This window comes from Balearica regulorum, chromosome 3 (assembly GCF_011004875.1).
Source record: "Balearica regulorum gibbericeps isolate bBalReg1 chromosome 3, bBalReg1.pri, whole genome shotgun sequence".
NCBI classification, from domain to species: Eukaryota; Metazoa; Chordata; class Aves; order Gruiformes; family Gruidae; genus Balearica; species Balearica regulorum.
This window is the reverse complement of record NC_046186.1, coordinates 69,184,741-69,204,392: the sequence shown is the minus strand read 5'-3', so window position 1 is coordinate 69,204,392 and position 19,652 is coordinate 69,184,741. Positions and strand designations below refer to the sequence as shown.

The 19,652-nt window shown below is 40.0% G+C and overlaps 1 protein-coding gene across 1 annotated transcript in view; it reads right to left on the bottom strand.

Moving 5' to 3' along the window:
- NOX3 (NADPH oxidase 3) overlaps positions 1–19,652 on the bottom strand; it is a 41,121-nt gene that overhangs the window by 13,460 nt on the left and 8,009 nt on the right. The window contains exons 5-10 of the mRNA XM_075750074.1: positions 15,418–15,563; positions 12,132–12,313; positions 9,272–9,401; positions 6,049–6,141; positions 4,658–4,911; positions 816–978 (exon numbers count right to left, since the gene is read on the bottom strand). Coding sequence (XP_075606189.1) covers positions 816–978; positions 4,658–4,911; positions 6,049–6,141; positions 9,272–9,401; positions 12,132–12,313; positions 15,418–15,563 — 968 coding nt within the window. The remainder of the gene's footprint in view (positions 1–815; positions 979–4,657; positions 4,912–6,048; positions 6,142–9,271; positions 9,402–12,131; positions 12,314–15,417; positions 15,564–19,652) is intronic.

Here is a 19,652-nt window from a genome sequence, read left to right as displayed (position 1 = left end):
CAGGGAAGAGAATGTTTAATGCTGATTTTTTTTCTCCGTTACCTTCTTATCCCTCCCCCTACTTCACCCATTATCTCTTCTTCACCTATCCTCCCCCAGTGCTGCCTCACATATCCTTAGCAGAAGATGTATAACAGGTTAGCAGATCAAGAGTATGTTAACTTAATTGGTACCATCCATGCCTTACAGACCTTAATATATTTTTTCAACAAAATAATTAAAGTGGTGTGAGGCAGTAATATGCATCTTGATATATGCATCTCAACCAGAGCTTAAATGCCTTTTTTATTCCTTCTATGCTGGCTAATATCCTGATTTTGCAAGGTGAGAAAAGCAGCTAATGGTTGCTGAATGCAGCATTCTGGACCAGGACACTCAGCCAAAGGGCCCTCATGAAACAGGCAGCTGGACAAGGAGCAAGTGCTGTCCTTCACTTCTGTCTGGGATGACCTTGCAATTCTTTTTTTACTTTTTTTTTTTTGTAGGAACGAGGACAAATGTCTCTTCTAGCTCTCTCACTATCTGTCTAGGTATGAAACACATTCCATATCTATCTGCAGTTGCTATTGAAAATTTGATTCTTCAGCTTTTACTAAAAACACTGTGGCTAGGGATACCTTCTTCCTCTGGAAATGACAGTGAATTTGAGACTCTACCCCAACAACAGCTCCCGAGGCAGCCGCCAAGCCAGTAACTGCTTCTGGGAGGGAGTTAAAGCACTCAAGTGAGTCTCTAGCTCTGAATTGTCTCTCTGACCCGGCAAAATAGGCTCATTTGTGGGCCTTTTTGACGGAGCGATAAACTTTCCCACCTACCTTCTGCAGCACCAGTACTGTGTTAGGGTTGCAGCATTTGTACCAAATGGATTTTAAAATAGAGGCAAACGGCGTGACTCCGATTCCTGCTGCAATGCACACGCTCACTCGGTAGTGAAAGACGCCTGTGGTTGCAGATCCGTATGGTCCGTCCACGGCCACTCTACAGCAACGAGACAAGGGTCAGCAACATATAAAATGGCAGAAAGGTTAAAATTTGTTGGGCTACATATTTTCAAAACTGAACTTCTGTTAAGGTAAAAAAGAAAAGACACGTCTAAGCTGGCACACAAATTACTCGTACTAACACATTTAATTTTCACTGGGCGCCATTTAATAGCAAAGCAACTGTTTTTTCTGAAATGAGAGAACAAGAGCACCCATGTGGGTTTGGGGCCTGGCCATCTATTTAAGCATGCAATTGCAATTTTCTGGCTTTCTGAAATGTGATTAGTCATATAATTGCATGTCCAAATTTAGCTGCAGAATTTGCATATTTAATCATGAATTACTGAAAAGCATCCTGGTTTAGAGCTTTATTTTCTATATTGTATATATCAAAGTAAAGAGGAACAGATTATATTAATTATTTTGAAAATTTCTCTATATGTGTTAAGGTAATAAAAGAGAAAGCAGGAAAGCAGTCATCATATGCAAGGAAACTACTATTTTCTCAGCTCTTTCTGAAAAGATTCAGAAGATTCTTTCTGAAAAGATTTCAGAAATACATTTTTGGCAATAATGCTATACTTGGTATCTGACATAAAGTCCAAATGTGTAATGAGAAACGCTTGTTTATGTTACTACCTCTTATAATCAATGTTGCTGCTGCTAAGGCACTCATTTTGGTCAAAATTAGAGATGAAAAAGATTATTAAATAATCAGATTCATTCCTCTAGCAACATGGAATGTAAATACACACAGTACTTTGGAGTCCAGTCTGTCTTTAAATAACCTAAGTGCTCTGGAAGATGGTTTCACTATCTTTTTCACTGTTTCACTGGGTTTCACCCAGTCCTTAGGAAAAACAAGTTTTTTCCTTCTTTCAGATTTTCTATTGTTTTGTGCTCTTTATTGCATGAATCATCTTTAAAATTCAGCTGAAATACTACATGCAAATATGCAGACATAAGAAGAATTAAATGTTTTAACAGGAAAAGGGGGATCACGAAGCAATGGTACACATAAATATAGGGATACAACATATCTGAAACCCTATTGTTGCTTTCTTAAAGTATACCTGAAGTCCTAGCAAACATTTTCCTTTTCATTTGTGCTTGTCACATGGTTAATTTTTATTTCAACATTGCAAATGCTCTGCAAGTGTGGTAGCAAATTAAACAGCTACTCACGGATAACATTTCGGAACCTGGCCTCACATAGAAATAAAATAAACTTTTTTTTTTTTCTTTTAGTATGTTGTATTATTCATATTATTACCCAGCCTGTACTTTTTAGCACTCAAAACTTCCTATAAAATACAGTTAATTTAGGGTATATATGTAAAGTGCCTAAGAACTGCTTTCAGGTAAGCTTTCTATGTAGTTCAATGTGGTCTTGGGAGCAATTCTCATTATTGTTAGTAGATTGAGAAAAAAATTATCTGGAAGGAATTTCAAGAGATTCTTTAATCTGTTGCTGTGCTATAAGACAGGATCAATTATTTCTGAATCATTCCTTACAGAGATTTATCTTGTTGGCTTGCTCCTAAATCCTCAGGTGACAGAGATCCCATCATTGGTTTCAATGTCTTGTTCAGCCATAGCTAGAGAACTTAGCCAAATACAAAAACTCAGAGAAATAGGGAGGAGAAAGCGGAGAAAGGGAATCTGAGCTATGCAACCCATTCATTTGACCTAGAGAGGGTGGAAAAAGGTAGGAAGAGAGTGAGCAAAGTGACAAAAAATACTACATTTGCTTTTGCCAATGGATAAGTGGAAAATAGGACTATAGGCGGTTTCTAGCTATGGCTTGGATTGTCCATACTCTTTGTGTCCATCTACACAACTTCATTAGAAAGAAGCATTATACTTTTAGGGAAGGCAGGGAAAGTATTTAGTTTTGGAAAAGTAACATTAGCAGATTCTTGTATTATTTTTAAAATTTAAACATTTGCTGATTGGCATGATTATGTAGTACAGGAAAAGAAGTTAGATTTTGGGACAATGTGCTAAAACAGCAATTAAGTGAGCCAAAATCCCAAAGAGGCATAATATGCAACTTGATTATTTTCACAGGAATAGTCTATTAAATGGTCTTATCTCTCAAATTGTCCAGAAATCACAACTGTCTTTGGTACCTGTGTAAATGCATGTGCATTTTATTTTAGTCTTCCTTTATTAATTACAATATACATATTTTATTTTTAGAACCTTACCTTATCATTCAGTTGCTACATGGCTTCTGTCTTATGCTCAGTTTCTGCTGTATATTATTTTTTAATATAGTCACCAATTCAGTGTTTATCTTCAGGTATTGAAACCTGTGAAAAAAGACTTGTTTTTTGCTTTATTGCTAGCTTAACTATTGAAATATTCTTTTTAATATATTGCAAGAAAGCAACTGAATGATGGCATTAGGCACCCTAACAAGATTAAAAAGAAGAGTCTTTATATACGACAGCACTGTTAATTTCAACTCTGCATTATGGCCAGCAACGTTTGATAACATTTTTCTCTTTCTCATTCTTTACACTGGCTGTCAATCACTTTGGACCATTTTTACTCCATTTCTGCTGAAATGGCATACTTCTCATTCCAGTTGCCTTTAACAAAGGCACGACTTTCATTTCTAATTCTTATTAACTGATATAATGCAAAGACTGGACCAGACTTTCTTCTCTGTCCCCACCTTCTAGTATGCCTCTGTAGCTCAGTGGTGTCTGTAAGCTTTTTAGGACAATGTTCTTTAGCAGCTAAGTCGCATTAAACTATATAAATGCAATTAAACAAGTGCCTTTTGCTGTTCAGATTTACTGTAACTCCCTCATATAAAGCAATTTTCCAGGGGGAAAATCGTCCCTTTAGTCCCAGGCCCTTCACACTCCATCAGGATTGAAATGATCCTATGCTGGGCTCTTCCTTGCTGAAAATCTCCGCTCTGCCTGCAAGGAGCTACATGGTTTGAATCCATTACGTATAGAGCCAGATGCCTAGTTGGTCTAAGTCAGGATGGCCCCATTAACTTCAGCGGAGCGCTGCTGACTTGCAACAACAAAGCATCAACCTTTTGCTTGGATTAAGATGCCTCAGACACAGAATTTGAATGCCAGTAACCTTTATAAAGTGGAGCATGGTTTGTACGCCAGAGACACAGTTGAGGGAGACTGCTGGAATGAAGTAAGGTTCAGGCAGAAGTTCCTGGGGGCCACAAAATATCTAAGTAACTGAAAGGGAAAAGCTAGAAATTTGGATGGCAGGTGATGGGTGCCATCAGAGCATAAGCATACAGGCACAAAGCTAGCAGATAGCTTCCAGTGTTGTTTTAATTCAGTTCTTAAGCACCTATCTGTTGAAATTTATAGGTATAGATTTAGATGTTAGAGATGTTTTAGGTAAAGATATAGATGTTAGAGATTTAGATGGTAGTGACAGAGCTATAGCTATTGATATAGACTTTAAATCTTGGATTAGTCATCATGTCTTCTTGGTAGCTGTTGACCTAAGCTCATGACTCTGATTATTTGTGCATTTTTTTAGGGTAATGGCATACTTATGGATCCAGAACTACAATCTAATACTGTATCATAAAGAGCACACACAACATTTATTAAGTTAAAATGTTAACATTTATTTTAAAATGTAGAATTAACATTTTAAAATGTATTGTTTGTTATTCAAACCTTGGTAACATCCACAATTCCTTGAAAGCTTTTTCCTCCGCTCCGAAGGCCTTGAAGAGGGCTGCAGTCCAATCCCCGACGACCCGTATGTGAACGCTGAAGAAGTCCTCCTCAGGAGCTGAGGTGAGGGTGAAAGGATGCCACTCCAGCTGTGAGACAGATGGGCACTGTAGAAAGATATATTGACCAGGTCCCATTTTGAAGCCAAGTTTCTTCATGTGAAGCTCAAGGACTCCAGAGGAATGTGTCACTACCTAAACAATAGTAAAAGGACCTGTTTTATTTTCCTTCAGAAGAATAACTGTTTGTTTCCATTAGGCTACAGGTGACTTTGCATTCATTTCTACTTGAGTTCAACCACAAGTTAATGCAAATCGGGATGCATAATAATTTTTAAATGTCTTGTAGTTATGGCTTAAGCTGCATGTTGCAGCACTGTTGCTGCCTAACGGCTTGAGAATGAGTACAGCGTGTATCGTGGGGCAGCTTGCTTTGTGAGTGTAAGAGGCAGAGGAAAGGCTGAAACAATTCAACAATTTTTCAACTTTCTGTCTTAGTATAGCCTGTGCACAAGTATTTCTTAATGGACTGGAATAATTTACCAGTTTTACTCTCAGGTAACAATTAACATGTATGGGATTATTCTTGGTTTGGCAAGAAGAAAAAAGCCCAGTGAGCTCAATTCTAATATACTTTTATTAAGAGGTAATCTCAGTTAAGCAGCCAGTTTTATGTGTTACACATAGTATACTGTGATTCTTAGATCACAGCCACTCTGCAAAATCAGCAGCAAGACTTACACAACATGCTTTTCACCTACACAAGATAAGCTTATTTCCGATTGCCAGCTTTATACGTGTGGACTCGGCTGCTTCAATAGCAGCATTCCCCAGCCATTCTGATGTGACTTAAACAGGCCCTTAGCACACAGAGATATTTACAACTGGGATAAATTCTTACAGTGGTATTAAGGAAACTTTGACTAGTCATGCTAACTGATAATATAACCCTCAATCTCCTTGAAAGCCTCCAGATTTGAAGGTAAAAATTGTGTCCTACTGAAGTCGAGGGCGTCTCTGGCATTTATTGCAGTGGAACATGGTTTCAGTTCATTAAAGAGAGAGACCCTCTGCGCAGATGTTTATGTTATGGTGGTGTAAAGTCTAGTACTTCATTAATCAAGTTTGGTCCCATATGGAATATTCTTATGGACTTGCTATTGGAATAAATGCAAAACCTAAAATCAATACTTGGGTGAAACCACGGTAATGATGGAAGAGTTGCTAAGCTACAAGTGAAAAATGAGGTCATAATATAGAGAAGTTATCTATAAAAGATAAAGTCATTGACATAACTTTTTTTTATGCAGACATGCAAGCTATGTTACATACCTTAGTAATGACCACCTCCTGTTGAAATCTCCAAAATCTAACAATTCTTTCACAGACGTACAGCACTATAGGACTTAAAACCCACTTCCAAGCCTGTAGAAAGTTGAATATTAAAAAACAACATTTATTTTAATGTCAACAAAAATATTTTGTATTTCTGGTTTAAATCAGCAGGTAGCCTAAAAAGAAATTATTTGATTTATTTTTTGTGATTTTTGGTTCGCCTTTCTCAAGAGACTATTTCTGTTGCTACTGTAGCAGTTCTGGCTTTCTTGTGGAACAGACATATGGAACTCCTTCACAGATGCACTCCAAAAGTGGTGCTAATATCTATCTGTATTCTGGCCAAGAAGAGTCCTTTAAAATCTTTTCCTACTAAAAGGCAAAAGGATTAATCTATTTAGGTGTTAGATATAGATGTCATTGGACCTGAATTCATATAGATGCATACATTTATACAATATTACCCATTGCCTTACTATTTTTTTTGTTCTTCAAAGTCTAAAATATTTCAGAAGGGTCAGATAGGAGTAGCTCTTATTGTCAGCTGTGAATTTTCTGATGCTGCATGAGAAAACATTAAGTCCCAAATATTCAATTAGAGGAATGGGATATATTTCCATTTAATCCATTAGTCAGGTCTATATCAATAAATGTGCTTTTTTGATCTAGACTATGAAGCTGGTCATGCTTTAAGTATTGCAGATGATTGCTGTGCTTCTACTTGCTAATCGTATGTACTGATCACTATAACAATCAAAGATACTTGGCTATTCAAGTATACTAGCTGATAATTTCACTGAGTTGCACTGATAGCTAAGATAATTAGATGTAATTGAATCTTATGATTAAAAAAAAATTTCTATAGGAGATACAGTTTTATTTCCAGTTTTGTTAATTACACAGCTCATTCTAGCAAACTGAAGATTCCACAATCATGTGGCTTTTAAAATCTCAAAAGAGTAACTTTACTTGCTGAAACATTGACTTTGCTCCACAAGCTGGGTAACAGGGGTTATAAAGTATCTTTTATGAGGAGCAAGCCATAAAATTATGTGGCTTACTTAGAAAGTGCTAAGAGGATGGAGTGGCAATTTCCCAAGGTTAAGTCTTGAAAATTAAATTTAAAAAAATATGCATGATTTAATAACGGAAAGAAACCAGCATAAGCCAGAAGATTCTCGGTGAAAGCAGAAACTCAACACATCCGTTGTCCCTAAATACTACAGGTGTCTCTGCACAGTGGGTGATCTCACATGTCTTGAATATATTTGCATATATCAAGCCACAATAATGATGAGACCTGCTTTTCCTCCCTTCCATTTGTGCTACCTGTAAATAAAAGCACGTGACAGGAATGTTAAGGCTGCAGGCTACCCTGTGCGAGAGCTCAGCCGAGATCTCAAACGTGCCATCGCTCCAGTGCAACGGAGCATTCAATCCAAAATATCTTTCGGCTGGGTTGGGACAACAGGGCATCCACCTGGAGGGATGGGCTGCCAGGCAACACGGCTCCTGGCCGGCTAATCAGGGCATCGGTATTCTAGCCCAAGTGGCGTTTCCTCCCGTAATGAGAATGAACTGAGATGAGGCAGTGATGGCTCAGGAGAGACTGCGAGGATAAAAGTCCGGACGCCCTGGATGCAACAGAAGTGCTTCATCATCCTCAGTGGGAGCCAGACTTGGTTCCTACCTGCTGAAATATGGAGCAGGGGAGCAGATGTGTCATGACTGAGAGAGGGGCTCTGCTGTGGCAGCCCCCCCGGGAGCCATGGCCGGCAGGGCGTGCACTCCAGTGCCTCCTCACGCAATCCCAGCTGGGCACAAGGCTGCTCCCGCCCTGCTCAGCCACATCCGCATCCCGCCCTGCCAGCGCTGTGCGAGCCTCGCCATGGCTTTTTAGCCTCTGAATGAATTTGTGCTAACTAACTGAGGTGTCTAGCAGGTATCGCACCATAGCGCATTACCCATCCAGCAAAGCGCTGTTCTTATAGATGATCTATATGCCGTATGGTATTATCACAATTCATTTAAAGTAATGTGACTTTGCAAGTATGGCCTTGGGTATGCAGGAAAGTGTGGCAAAATAGGTTTAACACGGAGAAGTGGAAGTTCTCTCCGGTTAGCTTTATGATAATGAATGTGAAGACGTGCTGTTGGAAGCAAGCTTGTGTCTGTATTCATGGTGCGTAGCCATGTATTGATTTTTATGGCGACATTGTAGCTGAAATTTTTAGAGAGGCATTCATTTTCTCATTAATATGCAGGTTGGATAGTGGCTAACAATAGTTTAGTTTAAGAAAAATCTATGTCAGCCATTAAAAGAGCTACAAGACACTGAATGCTAATTTTTCTCCTTTAAGATTTCCTTTGGTATGTTTCCTCTTTTTGGAAGAAACAACAAAAACTTGCATATGAGCAAGCTAAATCTTGAGCTGTAAATGTTAAATGATTTTGTTTGGATGCTAGACATCTGACATACTGTACAAGTCTGCTACTTAATTACCCCCTGTGGATTTGCAATCTTGTTGCAGCAAAACCACCCTTCCGTGGGACATTTTTCCTGCCTTTCGCCTTTCCCTTTCATAATTCATTGTTTCAAATTCTCTCCTTTTTACCTAACTTAAGACATCAAGGCTGGACGATATGAAGCATGTGCCCCAAAGCAAGGGCATAATTTTATCTCCAATTTATTCTCCTTTGGTATTTAGACTATCCGTATTACAGTATTATTAGGTAAAATAATAATATTAATTTGCATCCCTAACTTTTCTTTTCCATTGTATTTTCTGTATCTTTACCCTCATAAGGTTTTCACTTGGAGGCTCTGTTTGTGCAATGAACACATCAAGGGTATTGGTGATACTGAATAATTAAAAATAAATGTACGCAACAGATTTAAATAGAGTATAATTCTGAAATCCATACCCTTCAAAGGGAGTGTTGCCTAACTAAAGGATCTTCCAGAAATAAAAATTTTTATTAATAACACCAAAATTTTACACATCAGTCTTCATCTGTACCTGTCTATACTGATTATATAGGTCGAGATCAATATCTTAATGCATAGGGAGAGGTCATGGAACAGAAATGTGAAACTACTCTCTAAACATGACTCTAAGTGCCAGTCACTAGCACGCACTCCAGCCCTCTACTGCCTAAGACATTTGGCCTCCCATGGAAGGACATTAAGTTAAAAACAGAAGACAAACATCACTCTTACCACGGGTTTGTTGCCAGAAAACTGCGGCAAAGGGCACTGAGTGGTGTTCTCCCATTCCAAGTAGTGATCCTTGCAGTAAGTGACGTTGTGAAGCAGCAGACTCTGAGGTGTCTGACCTCGGACAAGCTGACTTAAAACAAAAATGTTCATCTGTGATACGCTGCTTTGCAAGGTTGCCATGCATCTGTAGGTTTTGCACTAGTAGTCGAATGCAGATTTGGAGATAACTGAAAGTTCAAGAACTGGCCATTTCAACCCTTTTCTGCTCTCTTGTTCAAATTACCCTTCCTTTAGCTTTAACATGACTTTTTGCCCAAATGCAAGAAATGTGTTATATATAGTATTGGTATACATCAGTGCAGCTAAAGTGTGGAGAGTCCTTGCAGAAAAAAATGTACATTTTGCTGTTTGTGGCAAAATTAGAATGATTTCCAAGTTCTTTGGAGCAGACACTTTGACCTCCTTTGTATATGAGCATCTGGTATTGTTTAGAAAAATAATAAAATTTAATAGTGACAGACCTTCTCTTTCCTTTGCTGCTTTCTAAATGCATTTTTTAAAGCTGCAAATAAAGTTGGAGGACTGTAATTAGATGTGTACTCTCTAAACATATTAAATTCTAGCTTCTTTACTTCAGAGAATGTTAATGATGTGAATTTTCCTAAACATACCAATCCTGACTGTTCAGTTTAAATGGGTTTCAGCTGGTGTTGATTATGGGTAGAGAAGGAAGATTTTTATGGGGAAACCCTGTTTGTTTCATATTGTTTCTCTGAATTTTCCCTTCCATACTTAGTTTGGCTCTACAAGGTCAGCTTGTCCTGCCCACTAGTCTAACAAGGGACGAGGAGATAAGAAGCGCTGCTGCCTTCTACATGGCAGTGTCATCGGCTGCCGCCAGTTCAGACAGAAAGACAGAAAAGGAGGTAGGCTCGAGTGAGTTTTGTTCAGTCACCCGGGAAGGAGAAAAGACGGGAAGTGAACGAAACCTTGGGGCTTGACTCCTTTTCATAAGTGGGGTAGTGGTAGGGATGCGCTGGGGCAGCAGGGATCGCACTCCCAGCCTGGAGCAAGCAGCCTGCTCACTGAATGCTATCGATAGGGCTGTTAAATAAGTGTCCCCTTTTCAGGGAAGTCTCTCGCTGGCTAGGTGGAGGGAGCTTGCAAAGCTGGAGGTTTAAAGGGTTCATTATAGTTGTTTGAAATTGGATTCTAAAAGATTTGCCAGAGAGAGAGAGAGGAAGGGGGCCATTTAATCAGGGCAGGATACAGTTTACAGCATTTGTTTGCAGCTGTGCCTCTGAAACTTGGGACTAATTAATTGGGCCAATTTCAGGAACACTCAAAGCCAAACTGAATGTGGCAGCTCTCAAATCGCAAGGAAAGAGGTGAGAAAAGTAACACACCACAAAACATTGTACCGGCCCGTTCCCTGTGGTGACGCCACGTACTCTGGGGAACAGGCAGACCCTCATGCTGCTGTGGGCGAGGAAGTTCCTCTGTGTCAAAGAGTAGTGGTCTGTACATACTTTAGTGGTGGGCAATACCATCTGAATGTTTTACGAAACGGACATAAAAAGCGTATTATGAAAACACCAAGGGACTCTATCCTTAGATCCGAAAAGCTTTACAGCAGCTCGAGGCCATGCGTACGCTAGACAGTCGGCAGGAAAAGATCTATGGAGCAAAGCAGTCTTTGTTGACGGCCTTGCACTGTGTGTGTTTGAAGATTACCTAGGGCTTAGGACTAGGTCTGGTTTGATCCTGTGAACAGATCACTTGTTAGTGCTCAGCACACAGAGCTGTGTTCCTCTCAGGGTAATTTCATCTCAAAACACTGTGTTATGCAGCCCATGGTTGCGCCATGGTGTGAACCAAAATGTAGGAAGTGAGGAGGACAACAAGATTTGCATCAAAACTGCACTCCCTGTCTGAATTAAAATGTGAATGTAGATGCACTGCTGCAGATTCATATTAACACTATTGTAAATAAATGAGAAAAGGAAATGGGGGGAAGAACACAAGGGAGAAGCAGCAGCAGATGTCAGTGGAGCTGGAAACAGAAGATGGAAATGTTTTCAGAAGTAGATGCCTATTTGCTCTCACTCTGCATCACCAGGGGATTTATCAGCCCTTGAGCTTCTCAGGGAGGCTCCCCCAACCCTGCTATCCCCCAATGTGAGAAGCGGAGCCCTTACCAACAGGGTGGATCTTCCTCTGGTACTGAGGAACAGGGAGACAATCCTGGCAGTCACCCCTCTCCATAAACACCACCTGACTGGGCTAGTCATAAACTTGAGCTGTTTGTTACTGTAGTCATTTAAACCTGGTTCATAGTATAGTGCCTGTTTCTCTATGGTGAGGAAATTCGGGGTTCTTTTCCCACAGAGAAAGAAGGGCAAAACCACTTTACATTTATGGATGTAGAGGAGAATGGGCACAGGGACGTTCACCACCAGGTAGCTGACATGTTGAAAGCTTGTCAAGCTTTTACAAGCTCTCTCACAAAATGCCTTACAAGAGCTATGAGCATAAGGTCTATCCCTTAATAATTTGAATCCACAAAGGTCTGATTCCTAAACTGCAATGTCCCCATTTTTCAGGGATGACAGTTCATTTGGACTGATGCATTGATAAGGTGCAGGTTGTAAGATGGTATGAGTGTCTGAAAAAACTAAATCACACTTTTAGTCCTCTGAAAAGTGGTGTGGTTTAATTTCAAAATGCTTTCATTTTGCAATCAGTCTCCAAGCAGAGATCCCAGCAGTTTGTTAACAGAAAAGCACAGGATTATAGATTTGAATTGTGTTTCATCTCAAACTGTGTACGTATACCCCATGTAGTTTATGCAGACACTTACCCCATACCATGGATTATTAAACCAATAAAGAAAACCACAAAGAGGTGGTGGGAGTACCAGAACAGCTCATAGCATGACCTTCTGATGAGCTCAGTGGATGAAGTAATGATCAGAACTAAAGCCACAGTTATCACAACTCCAGTTACTCCAGCTATGGTGTTTAGTACCTCTCCCGTTGTGTTCTAGAATAAGAATACATTATTAGTATTAATACTTGCATTAGTTTTAGTTGTTGTTGCTGTTATAATTGTTATTTTTATTATTACTTCTGTTACTGTTACTGTTGTTACTGTTGCTGCTGTTACATGTGAAGCCAAAATTTAAGACATATTTTCAGCACAGGAACAAAACCAGAACAAGACATGAAGGCAAGACAAACCTCCATTTTAACACAGAAGAGCATGGAAAAACATGCCTCTGTTCTATTTCCACTCAGGCTTATCCCAGACAGATGTGTACATGTTTGCTGCCACTTATTTGTTTCAGAAATTGAAAGGAGGAAATTAGAGAGTCTCATTAGTACTTTTATCTGTTTTGCTTATGAGAAAGTGTCTCAGAAAAAAAGGAAAATTATTAGAGAAATGAGAAGATTAAACCTAGAGATGTAATAAGCAAAACAGCACTAGAAAACAGCTTATTCATATGGGGGTGATAAAGTGAGGTGCTAAGACACCTGCAACCATAAAGGTGTGTGGCTCTTTTGTGCTTATTTTACTTCAAAGTTTGTGGATTTTCAGCAGTCCCGAAATAGTGTAAAAAAATGACATGCTCTCATTTACCTAAACAGCATATCTCATTTACCTGTTCCTTACATTTACCTGGAGATACATTGGGTAATCCTTGGGTTTATTTTTTGAAAGGTAAGTTTATATTTACTTTTTTATGCTTGTCAGTGATGAAACATTAATATGCTGAACTTGAACATGTTCCTTCTTGCTCATGACTCACAGACATCAGCACAGGTCTGTTACGTCTGTCTAAACTCACCAAAATAAACTGAAGTGAGAACAAAGATGTATTTTGAACACAGCAGTCAGATGCTGATCTCAGTTATAAAGTGCAAATCGTGAAGAACAGCAGTAAAAATCTCACATGCAAGATGAGACTCAAGCTAAATATGCCAGCAGAGTGTAAATGAAGGCCCCATTTGGCCAGCAAAGCATATATATCTGTTTTCCTTGTGCTGATGTGCAGGAATGAAGGTGCTCAGCATGCCTTCTGGATCCTGAGTTGGTTCTACAACTTAATACGCTAGGAGAAAAAAAAACCCTATATTGTACTTGTAAAGTGCACTCATTTGATATGGAAATCCTAGAGGTGATAAAATTCCACAATGCCATTTTTACAGTCACTTTTTACAGTAAAATCATTCTTTCAAATGTTCACACTTGACAGCACACAGTACATTTTCAAATTGGTGCCTGTGAAGACTGTGTTCAGATCCTATTACATATTAACAGGATTGATCTAGGTGATATTTTGAACATTTCCATTACAGTGGCTAGTTTGAATGTTGAGATGAAACAATGAAAAATGTCAAAGACATTTAGTGCATTGCTACTACAGGGGTAGGATGAAACTGAAAAGGATGCCTGAATTGGTGCTCTTGGAACTTTCTTCTCTGAAGTTAGAAGCAATCTTTTATTTGCTTTCCTTCATAATTTATTAATTCTGAGTGTAGCTACTGAGACACAAGTGGGCGATAAAAGAAATATAAATATTAGAGGTTAGCGTAAAATCTAGGCTGGTAATTGTGGGGCATATTACTGTGAGAAATCTGGGAAAGGATCTCAGAAAATGCTAGCCTTCCTCCTCAAGGGTATTTAGGATCTTAATTAGAGGCCTACCTCACAATTATATCACCATGAGAAGACTTAGTGGAGAAAAAAATGCATGCTGAAAGATGGTAGGTTCCTGTTCAGAGCTGTGAGCACTGTTCTGTTCTTGGGGAACATTTCACGTGCATGTGGTGAGAGTGGGCACTGGGTGTGCAGAAAGACCGGGTAGCTTAGTCTGTGCTTGCTGTCGTGTTCTGATAAACCTAACTACTTTGTCAGCACTAACATCAAGACTTTTGTTTTCATGCCATTGAGACCATTCATGTGCTTGGCTTTCTTCAAACTTGACAATTGTTTATTTGTTTGTTTTGAAAGATGCAAAAATCACATTATCTAAACTGGAAAAGAACTGTGAAAAAATAGGACAAAATGCCTTGTAATTGAAAAGTGCTATTGAAGCCTACTGATGGTTGTCCGGCCATCATCTCACTTTGTTTCTTGTTTCAGTGGAGCACACCACCGACCAAAAGAGCCCCACGCCGTGTTCATGTAACCTTTATTGCATGCTGGCTATGTGGGAAATTTCTAAAGAGCAGAAACAATATGTGTGAGAGTCTCACCAGGGTCATTTCAACCCTGGAGTATACAGGGGTATACAACAGTGTACATAAGCAAGCAGATAACATCTATGTAATGTATAGTATGATGGAATAAAGAAAAAAGCTGATTAATTTTTGCATGTTTTACCTGCATGCATGGCAGAAAGGATCTGTTTTTCTTTATGACTATTATAAAGAATAGCTTCTCCACCCATGCTCTCTTGAGATAGCCAAGGAAGAGGACAGGAGACACAGTCACCTTTCTTTCCCAAAGCAACCAGAACCATCCATTTGCAGGGCTGAGGTGCTCATAGTCCTGCTTGTGTCTGAAGAGCACACAGCGGCACTGGCTCCCCAGTGCACTGGCTCCTATAAGCAGCAATCCTCCGGGTGGTTTTGCACGTTCTCTGCCCTGGGCAGCCACACTCGACATCTAAGAGGGCAGAACCAACCCCCAGATTGGGAAGATACTGCACAACCATGGGGAGAGACAAATAGCAACTGTGAAGTAAGTGTTGTTACGTGATATTGTTGTGTTTTGGTTTGGTTTGTTTTTTTTCTTTCTGGAAAGAAGTTGTGTTTGTTCCATATATTAACAGCTTAGTTTAGTTTTTTACAATTCTCTGCAGGTTCATTTCACTGTCTACTATTCACAATATTCCTGATCACACACATACACACACACCCCAACCGTCTCCTAACAAACTAATTAAAATACTGCAGACATTTCTTTGAGCTTAGTAACCTGAAAATTGCAGCTCTGAGTAAGGGTTTTCAGCTGAAATTGAGGTTAACCTTTGGCAGCACCTTCTTGCTCCGGTTAAAAGGCTTTGAAATACAGTTTTCCCGACAATAGAATCCACAGAGGAAAACTTTTTAGATGAGGAAAACCAAAAAGTGACAACTTACTGTTTCATAGGTCCGGATTGGGTTCAAGTAGCTTTCATTTGGGCTCTTGCCAAGGCCGGAAAGTTTATTCCGTAACTCCCCGGCTTCCTTCGACTGGCTGGTATGGTACCGCTCAATGTTGATCAAGTGGGCAACAATATGGATGGCTGCACGACAGAAAGAGTGGTGCAAAATTACAGACACACTCATATATGTATTTGAAAAGCTTGGGTGTAAATTGAGACCTTTGCATCTGTTAAGCTGACAATAAAAGGAAAATTTTATCAAATGCATGTCTATTATGAAGCAACTGCTTCACGTTGGGGAGAAGAGGAACAGCTCCAGGGTCACCTCCCACATTCACAGTCAAGTGCCCTGCAGTTTTCAGTGTCATCAAAGGAGGACCTCTGGAGATATGATATAAAGGTGTTTGTCTCTGATTTTAAATTATTGAAAATGAGGTAAACTGATTAAAATCCCTATTTTTTTATTAATATACTAGGATGTGCCATGGTTTAATATTGTTACGCAAGACACTAACTTGTCTGTTTTAAGCATAGGCCAGTTTGCAACTTGCACCAGGGATATTTAACAGATGCATCCAAAATCTGTCCCCTATTAACAAGTAGCTATAGCATTACTTTATGCAGGTGGAGCCTGGGGAAGTGCGTTGTCTAACCCCAGCCGGCAACTGAGCCCCACACAGCCGCTCGCTCACTGCCACCCGTGGGTTGGGGGAGAGAACCGGAAGGGTAAAAGTGAGAAAACTCGTGGGTTGAGATACAGACAGTTTAACAGGTAAAGCAAAGGCCAAGCACACAAGCAAAGCAAAACAAGGAATTCATTCCCCACTGCCCATGGGCAGGCAGGTGTTCAGCCATCTCCAGGATGGAGCAGGGCTCCATCACACGTAACGGTGACTTGGGAAGACAAACGCCATCACTCCAAATGTCTGTCCTGTCCCCCCTGCCCCTTCTTTTTTCCCCAGCTTTATATGCTGAGCTTGATGTCATATGGTATGGAATATCCCTTTGGTCAGTTGGGGTCAGCTGTCCTGGCTGTGTCCCCTCCCAACTCCTTGTGCACCCCCAGCCTCCTCGCTGGTGGGGTGGTGGGGGAAGCCGAAAAGGCCTTGGCTCTGTGTAAGCACTGCTCAGCAGTAATGAAAACATCTCTACATTATCAACACTATTTGCAGTGCAAATCCAAAACATAGCCTCATACTGGCTACTGTGAAGAAAATTAACTTTATCTCAGCCAAAACTAGCAGAGGAAGCCACAGGAACTATGATTTCAAGGGAGAAGTCTGAATCACAGTGTTAGATCTGATTTGCCCTGAGCATCATATATCGCCTCTACTTCTGGTCTGCTCCCAGAAGGTATGTGAAATGGTTAGTTTAGAAAAACATCTTAGAGTGTATTAAGAAGTCCCCTGTAATTCTTTTCCTAAGTGGAAAGATGATAATTTTAAAAGAGGCAAAAAGGAAGGGCTTTGTTTTATTATTGGTTAACATAGATAAAGTCATAATCATGCTAGGTGCAGAGTTTCAGTTTTCAATATGAAAGATTCTCAAATCCATTACAGGAAAGTTGTAATTAATGCAAAAATATTAAATGCCAAAGGATGAAAAAATGACAACGAAAAACAATTATATGTTTACAGTAGAGCTATTAGGATATGCTATTTGTAGTTTTTATAATTAGCTTCCCGTTATCATCTGTCCTTCAATGTGTATCTGTTCCTGTCCCTGACCATTTAAAAAACCTTTCTAAAAGGCAGCATTTGTAGTAAACCAAATATGAACTGCTTCCCTGAACAATATTCTCTCAAAAGAAGATTTTTTCTTTTTTTTTCTTTTTTCCTTTTTTCTCTTTTAGTTTTTCTTTTTTTTCTCCTCTCTTCTCTCTTCTCTCTTCTTTCTTCTTCCTCCTCTCTTCTTCTTTCTTCTTCTTTCTTTCTTCTTTCCTCTTTCTTCTTCTTTCTTTTTTTTTCTCCTTTTTTTAATTATAACTATTGGCACTGCGCTAGTTACTGTGTAATCATAGATGAAAACAGAATTAAATGCATAAAGACTTTGGTAATGCTAAGTCTGTTAGGTGCCAACCACTTAGTGAGCTCCCTCACTCTGCTTGCCAGAGTCCAGCTCCTCTGCAGTGCCTGGGGAGAGCTGTGAGCATAGGAATATGAGTTAAGGTAGGATGCTGGCCATGGAAGTGCTTAAAGCAGCCAGTGCAAAAAGGTAGAAGATTGCACTCTTCCCCCCAACAGTAGGTTAGCCCATGTGTCCAGGCTGGAGAGATGTTATTTTCACTCTTTTCTTCAGAGGTGATCCTTCTAGAGCAGTAGATGTGCTGTGGTTGGTTGACTGGCAGGTTGCACTTCATTCAAAACATAATGTTAGTTTAGGGACTGCCCCCCCCCGGCCCCGACTCCCTAACACCTGCTTCACCTCATTGCCCCATGCTTAGATACTCACTGGGAGATGAAAGACCTATTTTAAAATCCTTGTTACATTAAATTTAAAGTAGGACTTTAAACCAAATCACATGTCCTAGTCACTGGGCTGACTGGTTATTCTCATTTCTCCTGATGAAACCCTTAATAAAAATAATCAAATATTTATTGATACAGGCATCCCAAGTGAATATCCTCAGCACCCAAACTGCAAAATCAAGCTCCCATTTTTTCTGAATCTTTGGCCCAATGAATAATAAATTATTTATACAAGCTGGAATAGCTTCAGCAGAATGGAGACTGAATCCAAATGGGTATGAACTGCACAGAGATAAAATGAGCCAGGAAATTAGAAGACAGATTCAAGCCATCAAAGGAATGAGACTCTAAAATAACCTTTCAATAAATGGGATAATGGGATCAAGCAATCTAAGCAGCTTTCGGCTGAAGGTTGGTCATTTTATGAAATAGTGTGTATGACGCGACTGTGAGCATTAGAAGGTATTGGACCCAGTGACCCGGCATGTCCTGCGTACGTCATTATGGATTAGGTGCTGCATGTGAAACAACTGGCCAGCATCAGTCGGGAGACGCTCCCTGGATCTTGCACGTGAGAGGGTGCTCCCAGCACCTCGGCAGCACCGGGACGCTGGAAGGAAGGTTGCACAAGACCACAAGCAGCGAGTGAGATGTGTGGAATCAGACTGTCAAAACCCAAAAGCCCGAGAGGCTCTGAGCTGCAGGGTTTAGGTGGCAGCTGTGTGGGGGCTGTGGCAATCTGTTCCCCAGCATACAACTGATGTATAAGCAGTATATAAACACTGCTTATGTATTTAAGTGTAACAGCACTTTTAAGTGCTGAGTGGGAAGGGGGGGAACTATTCCTACAAGGAGCTCCTTTCGGAACAGATGTTTTGGCCTGGTAAGGATGTTATCAGATCCAGCTGGAAAGGAACCAAGTCATTGCTTGATGAGAACCTGATTTCTCTGACATCTGAAAGAGCTCACTTGGAGGACGGGAGTGCGGGGTAACAGACTGCCGTCTGCGGTAGGTTGTGGGGTTACATGCTGCATGTAAACCAGTACCAGACACAGGGAAAGAGGACAGAAAACTTTCAAAGGATGGAAAGCCCTGACAATGAATCTCTGAATGGACTTCTACTGAGTGGTTATATCTTGTCATCTGCTAGTGATTATTGGTGCAACCAGCAACGGTACTTGGGCCTCTTGTCCTCTACACCTGCAGGATGCTCTTTATAACTCTGATATGATGTAATAGTCACCATAGCCTTGGGACCACGTGAGTTACACACAGTTTTACCAAGGGTTCCCTGCGGCATATAAACTGCAGGTTTTGGATTATCCTTGCTCACTTAAAATAGCAACATTGACTAGAGGTGGAGGTTTGAATCTGTGATCATAACATAATACACTTTCTCTCTTTCACCTTCAAAACACCTAGATTTTTTAAAAAGTGATACGGCAGATTGCGAAGTCTTCATGTGAAATGATGACATTTCTGTTGTTTAGAAGGCTACGAAATCTTGCACTTTCCTCACAGTGCAGGATTGTACATGATTTGTACAAATTCTAGTCATGTCAGCAGTGACAGGAAACCTAGTGCTATCTGGTATATGCCGAGTGTTGAGAGTGAAATGAAGTGGTAGTTTCTTCCAGACAGACAGAGGTCCATGTTTCCTAACAGTGTATTTCTAGTCTTGAAGAGAAAAAAAATGGATTGAATAGATAGAGCTTCCCAAGAAGGTCTTGAGCCTATGGTTTAATGAAGAGGCAACTTTTC